The sequence below is a fragment of the Cinclus cinclus genome, chromosome 3 (assembly GCF_963662255.1).
Source record: "Cinclus cinclus chromosome 3, bCinCin1.1, whole genome shotgun sequence".
In the NCBI taxonomy this organism is placed as follows: domain Eukaryota; kingdom Metazoa; phylum Chordata; class Aves; order Passeriformes; family Cinclidae; genus Cinclus; species Cinclus cinclus.
In genome coordinates this window covers 68,375,605-68,384,636 of record NC_085048.1, presented here as the reverse complement: position 1 = coordinate 68,384,636, position 9,032 = coordinate 68,375,605, and the positions used below count along the sequence as shown (strand labels likewise).

At 36.9% G+C, this 9,032-nt stretch overlaps 1 protein-coding gene across 1 annotated transcript in view; it reads right to left on the bottom strand.

Annotated features, from left to right (window-relative positions):
- Window positions 1–9,032, bottom strand: part of HEATR1 (HEAT repeat containing 1) — a 33,681-nt gene that overhangs the window by 8,702 nt on the left and 15,947 nt on the right. Inside the window, exons 21-30 of the mRNA XM_062490135.1 lie at window positions 8,646–8,813; window positions 7,535–7,777; window positions 6,678–6,809; window positions 6,153–6,259; window positions 5,135–5,278; window positions 4,303–4,421; window positions 3,926–4,047; window positions 2,347–2,475; window positions 880–1,110; window positions 79–205 (exon numbers count right to left, since the gene is read on the bottom strand). Coding sequence (XP_062346119.1) covers window positions 79–205; window positions 880–1,110; window positions 2,347–2,475; window positions 3,926–4,047; window positions 4,303–4,421; window positions 5,135–5,278; window positions 6,153–6,259; window positions 6,678–6,809; window positions 7,535–7,777; window positions 8,646–8,813 — 1,522 coding nt within the window. The remainder of the gene's footprint in view (window positions 1–78; window positions 206–879; window positions 1,111–2,346; window positions 2,476–3,925; window positions 4,048–4,302; window positions 4,422–5,134; window positions 5,279–6,152; window positions 6,260–6,677; window positions 6,810–7,534; window positions 7,778–8,645; window positions 8,814–9,032) is intronic.

The window sequence follows — 9,032 nt, the reverse complement described above, 5'->3', positions numbered from 1 at the left end:
TTTCGTTTAAAACCACTACCCCTTGTCTCTTATATTAGGAAGGTTTACATGCATTCGCTGGCTCTGTTTTGTGGTTACCTTCTTTGTTCTCTGGCAGCTCTGTCAAGTACTGGATTATTTTCATTGCGCTCTGGAACTGTGAACGTACATTAAATTCACAGCAGATGGAAATCCAAAATTCAGTGTCTGCTTCCAGAACAGCATCCTGTTAATGGTTCAGGAAAAAAAATATTTCAAAGATTGAGAAAGAATATTTCTATCAATAATACAAAAAATACTCAAAAACTCCTCAGTGAGCTTGTGAAAATGGCATGCTGAGCTGGACACTGCCAGGATTAACACCAGAGTTAAAAGCAGCAAGCTCTTGGAGACAACATAGCTCCAGAGGGTGTAGAGAGAGATTAAACTACTGCAGCAAAGACTATCTTCTAACCAATGTTCCTTTAATAATTCTTTATGTTTCCCCCATAAACTATGCTTTCACCTAATCTCAGGGCCTGACTACACAAAGATTTAATAGGATTTTCATCTTGGTCTGCAGAGAGACCAGTAACATGTTTCACAAAGACAACTGAAGAAAAAAAGAAAAAAACAACTTCATTACTATGGAACCACTACATGAAATTGTAAGAGCTTCAGATCAAGGATTGCAGTACAATATTTTCTAATTTATTGTTCAGGCTCCAGGACATAACACTACTGAATGTACACCACAAGTCATAGTCAACATCACCACCAGGTTCTGCTTTAACACAAATCCGGAGCTCACAGCCTTTTCCAGCATAACCTGGGGCTTATTGAGAACCTTCTTAAAGGCAACACCACAAAAAAGAGAGATCAACCTCTCAAGGAAAAAGCTGACCCCTTCAGACTGCTAACCTTGTCTGTGCTTGATGTTGCTGTCACCGTTTTGGTCACATACTGCTCAAAGAGCAGCACCAGGAGAACCCAGAGGAATTTGTCTCCTCCCACCGTAGTGATCAGCTGGGATAGGATGGGCAGGCGCCGGTGCTCCGGAACGTGGGGCAGGGCATCAACAAACACACGGATGATCTTGATCACCACCTCCTCCACACCTCCCGAGGACTCTGACAAGTCACTGTCCTCAGCCTGTGCACAAATACAGCAGTTCAGACAGGTTACTGCAGATGGGTACAAGATCCTTCTTGCAACATCGGGAAGTAAGAGAAAGCATTACATGCTAGATAACAGCATTGCCAAATGCATAACCTGAAGGAAAACGTAAGTGTTCCCAAGCAGTTTTTAATCATACAGTTCCTTTTCAGTGTTCCAGGAAGACGCTTCAAATAAAATTTAAAAAGGGGTGAAAAAGAAAAAAAAAAAAAAAAAAGAGAAATACTCTATTCGGCATCAGCTGAAACAAACAAAGACATTTTCAAGAGAAAGCAAAGCCACATCCTTCAGAAAACTTTGCCTGAATTAGGGTCTTAAGATTCAAGAGTCTAGGAAAAATAATATACGTGGGCTACATGGTCTCAAGTAACATTAGTCTCTTCCCATGTGTAATAATCATGTGCCACTAATAGTTTGTCACAGAAACTTATGTGGGCTGCTAAGAAAGATTTTAAAGGAAAAAATTAAATAATTTTTTCTCTCTTTTTATGTAACAGGGAATTATAAGAGGATAAAAAATGTGTACACATATAATTAAAAATAGTCTTGGAAATCCTCAGCCCATTATTGATGATATTTTTTCCCCAATTAATTTTTAAGTTACATTTATACATCATGTTTCATGTTTAAATCCAATTATGATCAAGAATTAAGATTTTAGGTGCAAGTGAAATCTGAATGAAGAAAATGATGAATTGAAAAATGAAGATTTTTTTTGTTTGTTTGTTTATGGCCATTTATCTAGAAGAGGGCCTGACAAAATCAAGAAAAGCCCCACAAACACCAGCTAGAAGAATAAAAGCATTTTTCAAATACACCCTTCCACTTCTTTCAGACCATGTCTACTTTTGCTATGACCATGACATATAATAGGACTAATAAACAGATTCTTCCTTCCAGTGGTTCTTCTACTGAACTTGCCTGCTATTTTTATGATGAAAAGCTTGAACTTAAAGTGTGTTTCAGTTCCTCTCCACGTATAGTTGTGGTAATTTTGGCTAAACCATTTATAAAATGCAGGAACTCAAAAGACTGAAAAGAAGCAGCAGTTCGGTAAACTTGGTCAGAGACAGAGGAGTCTGAATTACATTATATTACATATAATTTAATGTCTATCAAAATAATCCTAGAGTAGGTGACAACTTATTCTACCACCAATATGCTAAATAATTAACTTAATTAATAATCTTTCCATTAAGTGGACAAATGTACCTGTATAAGAGCAGGAATAACCATCTGCACTGTCTTGTTAATTACTTGAAAAGTGTAGGTATCATCCAGACGCAAGACATTTGCTCCCATGAATGTAAAAATGGGCATAATGTTGTGAAGAACTTTATCCTGGAAAAGAACAGATGAAATTAGTTCATGCTGCTGTGCATATTGTACCTTGAGGCGTTTCTCATTCCCACCAGTGACATTATATTCCTATTAAAAAAAAGCCCCAAAAAACCAAAAGAGAATCATAATTATCTTTTAAAATCTCCCTAAATGAGTTTTTAATGCATACTGTCCCTTAATGCTGCTTACTGTGTGATTGGTAGAGCTCTAAACATTATTTAGAAACCAAGACACACATCTAAGCAAGTAATTAGAGAGTGGAAATTGAGAGTTAAGTGTGATAAAACACCTTCTGTCCTTCCACTCAGTGCCAGGTGAATACAACAAGTAAAACCAGCTATGAGATCTGCAGAAGCACAATGTGGTTGTGGCACAGATTCTAGTGATTTTCACACACACCTTTTTTTGTATCTGTAAAACATCTGCAATATCCACTATCATACAGTGTAAACCAGCCATGCTTATTTCAATTTTTGGCTCTTTGGGGGCCTAGACTGTAATCATAGTAACCAATTTTAAGAAGGCTGGATTAGAGATGTCACCTAGCTCAAGAGTTACTTTCCTAAATTTTGCCAGGACTTAGTGCAATAAATTATGGGCATATTTTTAATTTTGTTTTAGTGACTGGAAGAAGTGTTTTAGATTTTAAAAGTGGGATGAAGGGAACACAAAATGTTTCCTTCTATTCTGACCGCGAAAATTTTGTAAGAGCCAATATTACCTGGTTCTGTAGCGGGTGATGGCAGTAAGATGTAAAAAAAACCAACCCAGAACAAAAAACCCACAAAATCCTACAAAAATTTTCAAAAATATCAGAGTTTTGTCTTTTGGAAAACATGCTACCTTTCCAAAGGTGTGGAGAAAATATTGATGTGACTACAAAGATGCAAACTGAGTTCAATACACTGGGATATATTTTGCTGGTTTATTAGAGTTTCAAAGCAAAAGAACAGTGTACAGTGTACAGTCAAATTTCAGTCCATACAAGAAAAGGCCTGTTTCTTGGTCAATTAAAATCGGAACAACCCAGTTTTATGATCACTACAATTATACTTTTCAGTGTTGTATGAGATAGGAACTTGTAAGAATGTGCTATCAGGACAGGTGTTTTGTCTTTATATATAAAAAAGCAGGAGAAACAAGAAACAAGGCATAAGAACTGTGACCACCGTGGGAAGGTGAGGCAGGGCTGGTGTCAGAAAGCTTCTTCCATTTCTACTGCACTCCACTACGAGCCATAAATGGCTGGTGACCAAAGCATCAAGACAGAGGTTTGTTTTCAACTAAAATGGAATAGAAAGCCCTGAAACGGCAGGGAACCTGTCCATTTTGCCTCCGGCTCCTTTTCAGGAAGTTTTTCCCCACAGAACAGATCTGTATGTTGTTCACTCTACCCAATATTTGGAAACCAAAGAAAAAAGCCAACGCATAAATTCCAGGTGTTACTTACAGGAAACATTCCAGCAACAGCACCAAGGAGCAGCAGAGCATGGTGGTGTGTCTGGGGCATTTTAGAAATTCTGATGCACTGAACTATCAGTTCCACATTGAATTTTTCTTTGTCCAGGACATCTGCAGGTAAAAATATTCACTGATTAACACATCAATGGTCAGACATATAGGAATAAACAGTACACTCAAGCACTGTTTTCAGCTTGCAAACCACACCTAATGGATCTACAAAAAATTATTAGGAAGGCAAACTTGTATATACCCTTATAGAGGAATCTCCTCAACACGACAGTGCAAACTGAGGAAAAAAAGAAGTTAGAGATCATTGTTTTAATCGTGATTGAATTACCAAGAAATAAGTCAGATGATTTTTACCTGCTGGGACCTTGCTACCATCTGATGACAATTTCTGACAGATGTTCAGCAGGCAACTGAGGATCAGCTGCTTTGTATATTCCATATTTTCTTCTTCTGACGCCATGGGTTCCAGACACCTATACATCATGAAAGAAATGAGATGGAAAAAGAAATGACCAAACTGCATATAAAGATACAAATAAGAAACTGCAATTTTAATTCCACACAAGTTCTAAACTGAGGCTTCCAAAAGATCTTTGCCAAAAGTTTCTTTTTTTGTTTTCAAATGCATCAACTGGTCTAATAAAAGACATTTATCAAAGCACTGCCAAAACTGTAACCTGCACTATAATTGCCAGTCTATGTACAAGCAAGTCATAAGGAAAGAAAGACTAACACTAAACTTTCCTTAAGTGCCTGAATATAGGGCTGGCAGGAAAAACAATAGTTTCCTTAGGCTGCACTGGACTAAGACTGTTCCACATGTGTTGGGAGGAATTTCAAAGCTTAGAGAATTATAATAGCTCTGCTGATGACATGAGTCCTGCCAATTATCCCAGTTTTAGAATAGGTGTCATCCTTCTTGGCAATCCCAAGCCCTCTGACCAATAAAATTTTCACACAAGAGAAGCTAAGCATCAGGTAAACATGTTACTGTTTCAAAAGGAAAAAAATCATAGTAACTTCCCATTCCCCTCCTCTGATTTGCCTAAAAGAAATTCAGTTGACAAAGGCAAGCTAAGCTACCAGACATGGCAACAAAGCAGATACAGTAGCCTATATATCCATGCTTTAGAGTGTCTACTGCACAAAAGAAGGCTCCAGAGCTCTGCTGTGGGGACACTGTTACCTGCTCAGAAGGTTGAAAAGTGCAGGTACCAATGCCTGCGGGCGCCTAAGCTTCTTCTTATGCTGCAGCAACTCCAGAATAAGCATCACCCTCTGCCAGGTGAAGTGGCTTGTTTCTGGTGCCAATTCTGCATCTTGAGGCTTTCTAAAAAAACAAAGCAAGACAAACAATCAGGGATTTGCAAAGAAAATGCTACAGGGCTTCAGGAAACACACACACACACACACATAAGAAACAACAACAAAATTCAGACCGTACTTGAAAAAACAAGTGATTCTTGGAAACACTTCTGGAAGTGCAGAAAAAAAAATCTGTTACCAAGTAACTATACAAATGATGAGCTGCTTGTCATCCAGGAAATTTGCTTCTCTGGAACTCCTAGTGGTTAACACACTGACTATGCAGGCAATGGGGGTGTGTGTGAGCCTGTGTGTTTGGAAATTGTGACAGGTACGGTTCATAGATGGGTCAATCTAACAGGTGATGATTATTCAAAATGGGCAAGTGAAGGAAAAGGTATTCTAGGTCAAACCAGGAACATTATTAACTCAATACCCTGTTTCAATATGGCTGAAAGAATGTTTAAAGAGAGTAAGTACAGTGAACAAAACAGTTCCTTATGAGAATGGAAGAAAAAACAGGACAAACATCTAAAATTTTGATGAACATCTGTTAGATTTCAGCCAAGTGAATGTAATTTGTCTATGCATCTATATTTAAAACTAGCCTCATTATAAACAAAAGTGAATCTTGTTCAATTGTGTCAAGATTCTATAACAGCAACTGTTAACGTTAAATATACTGGATTTTTTAATATCTTTTGACTGTATTTCCATCAGTTCTCAAACAGTGACATGAGTTGGTTTTCTCATGACAAAAGTACCTTGGATTTATTTTACTGTGGACAGGAAAAGAAGAAACAGTTGCTTGCATTTTCAGTACAAACTATGCAATGTATTAAGACAAGTGGTGTTTTCAAACTGCCTGGGTAATTCTTGTGGGTTTCTAGTTGTTTTACCTCTGTTGTTGCATTTTCTGCCTTCTAGTCTGTTGAACAGTGGCCAGACTCTTGGTTTTCTTAGGAGGCTCCAGTTCTCTGACAATCTGCTCAGCACACACAGTAATCTGAAACAAAACAATAACAATGCAAACACTAATGAACAATTTGCCATATCACATATCTCTGCCCTTCCTTTTTAAAAAAACATATCCCTTTCATGCACATATGGGTATATAATCCACATATTCCTGTCATATCCCAGAAAATAAAAATCAGTGCAGCAGAAAAGAAGTGACTTCTGCTGAATCCATTCACTTAGTGTAGTAAATAACCGATAGGTGGCTTTTAAGGAAATACCTTTTAAAAGCAGTTGTTAAGCAAACATTTCATGCCATTAACACTATTCTCTTATTTGACAAAAATCTTCCCATTCCTTTCCCACTATAAATGATATAAACAACAAGTGTTACTGAATGTAGGTGACACAAAATCACACTGCAACAGGTTTGAACATATTTCTGTTTTCTGGAGGTTGCCACTTACCCCTTTAAACACACTGCTGATAGTCTGGGCACAAAGTGGGTTCTTACAGTTTAGGAGTAAGTCAAACAATACTTTTAGTAGCTTCTGTTGCACCATCCCATCCGACACAGCTGCAAAGAAGGGTTTAGTAATCTACAAAAGGGAGAAAAAAAAGTATGCAGAGAGGTTTACTTTAAAAGGGTAACAAAATTGCAACTTATGGAATTAATGAATGTTGAATTTTGTAAGACACACCCCACCATGCAGTATTGCAAAATTTAAATTGCAAAAAATAACAACATATTTATATATATCCAGGAATCTTAAAGATGTAAATCACATACATATTAAATATCCAGCAGACAGACCGATTTCTGAAATTTTTCACACAAGTTGTGTGTGGGGAACTAACTTGCTGTTGCCAGTCTTTGGGAAGTACTTGCCAACATCTGGCCAATACAGGCCCGGATTTGTAGCTTCCTTCAAATGAAACTATTTCTCACCTACTGTATTTTGTTGACAATTTTTCCTCAGATGAAAAATATTAAGTAAAGCTCTTGCCTGACTGACAAAAACCTAAAACCTGTGGAACAGTAATATCTGCAACGATACAGGAATTCATCTGTGTGCAAATACAGTATTGTTATTTTGTGCTTGTCAAAATGCAAAAAACAGCAAGCAGCAGTATCGCCTTCTGCTAATTTTAAGAGTTCAAGTTTCAAAGACACTATGGAAACAATGAAATCTTGTAGTAAAAAAAAGACAGGTTGAAAGCCATGGAATCCTCCACACAGAAAGAGCCCTTGTAAATCCAATCTCAAAAACTGCTAGCTGCTTTAAGCATAAAAAGAAATAAAAGGTATTTCATAAAGCCATACCTGCCCAAGTGCTGTGATCTGAAATGCTGGAATTTCTTCATATATTTTCTTGGCAGCATGCAGACTTTTGATAAATAAATCCAGACTCTGCTGATTCTTGCACAGGAGGGCTGCTGAATATTCATTAAACTTTCCAAGGATTAGATGGAGGAGAATGACTTCATCTTTTAACATTGCCTCAGGTTTGTTGAAGACCTTCTCTAGCAAACGGTCTAGTGCAGGCAAGAGGTGAGAGAGAACCATCTGCAAACAGAGAAAATGTGTAACAGAAGTTTATACCCATTCTCAATTTAACAACTTTCCAGTAGCACAGCTTCATATTACTTCATATTACATATTACATATTAGCAGCATCCCCTCTCTCAGACCACACTGCTTACACTATTTTAGGAAACAGCTGTTCTATTGGAAAAATACAAGACATAATATGAGATTACCCCAAGTACCTCTTCATCTGCTCCTTAGCCATTCTCCTTTGCAGAGCAGTATTTCATCATTTCAAAGTACAGAAACAAGGTAATATTTCCCCCCATTTATGACTGCTGTTTTCCAGAACACCCAAATGTGAAGCAAAACCACTCACTCCCTCTACAAAGTTCACAATCTTTTCAAGACACATACACCTGAACAGAACATAAAAATGCTAATTTAATTCATTTTTTGAACTTTGAAGTAATATGTTTTCCAGCACTTGGAGAATTCTGAATCTGCTAGATAAGAGTAGGCTAAAATATATAAAAGAAATTCACAGTACTACTTGATACCTTTAAATTCTGTACAGAAATCTCAATGTTCACAAACCGAGGTAATACATTTCTTCTGTAACAATCTCTTCTGAAACAGTCTTTTTTAGTAATACCAAGGGAGTTTCCTTAAAAGTTCCAAAGCAAAATTCTGCAGCTATTACATTCCTGGAAGGAGCATGCAAACGTTTTATGTTTCATTAAACCAGACCTTGCAGCTTTACTGCATATTATTGGAGGTATCAACCTAATACCTAATAATCTAACAAATTATGGAACTATTTAACAGCATTGTTACTAAATGAAATGTGACTTCAGCATTTCATTCAAGTGCAGAACCCATAAAAAACTCAAAAGGCAGCACTTACTTCACCATGGATTTCATGAAGTATTTTCATTAGGTTTCTTGCAATATATGATGGGAAAATAGGGCTCTGCACACAATCAAGAATGTTTTCCAAAGCTTCCAACAATTTTTTCTTCTGGGATTTCTGTTTTGGCTGTGTCTCAAGCTCCTCAAATAGAGTTCCCATAATCTAATTCATTAGCAAAGTGAAAATTAAGTTATTTTCTTGCAATAAAAATGCCTTAAAACAACAATTATTTGATGCTTTCATAACACTGCAATCTAGATACAAGCAGAGTTCTTAATCTGGAAATAAACTACTGTTAATGCCTCTTGGGTTCTCAGCTCTCTGCATCTAATAAATCACTTGAATTTTTAAATAGTTACTAAAAAATTAGAAATCAGTCCA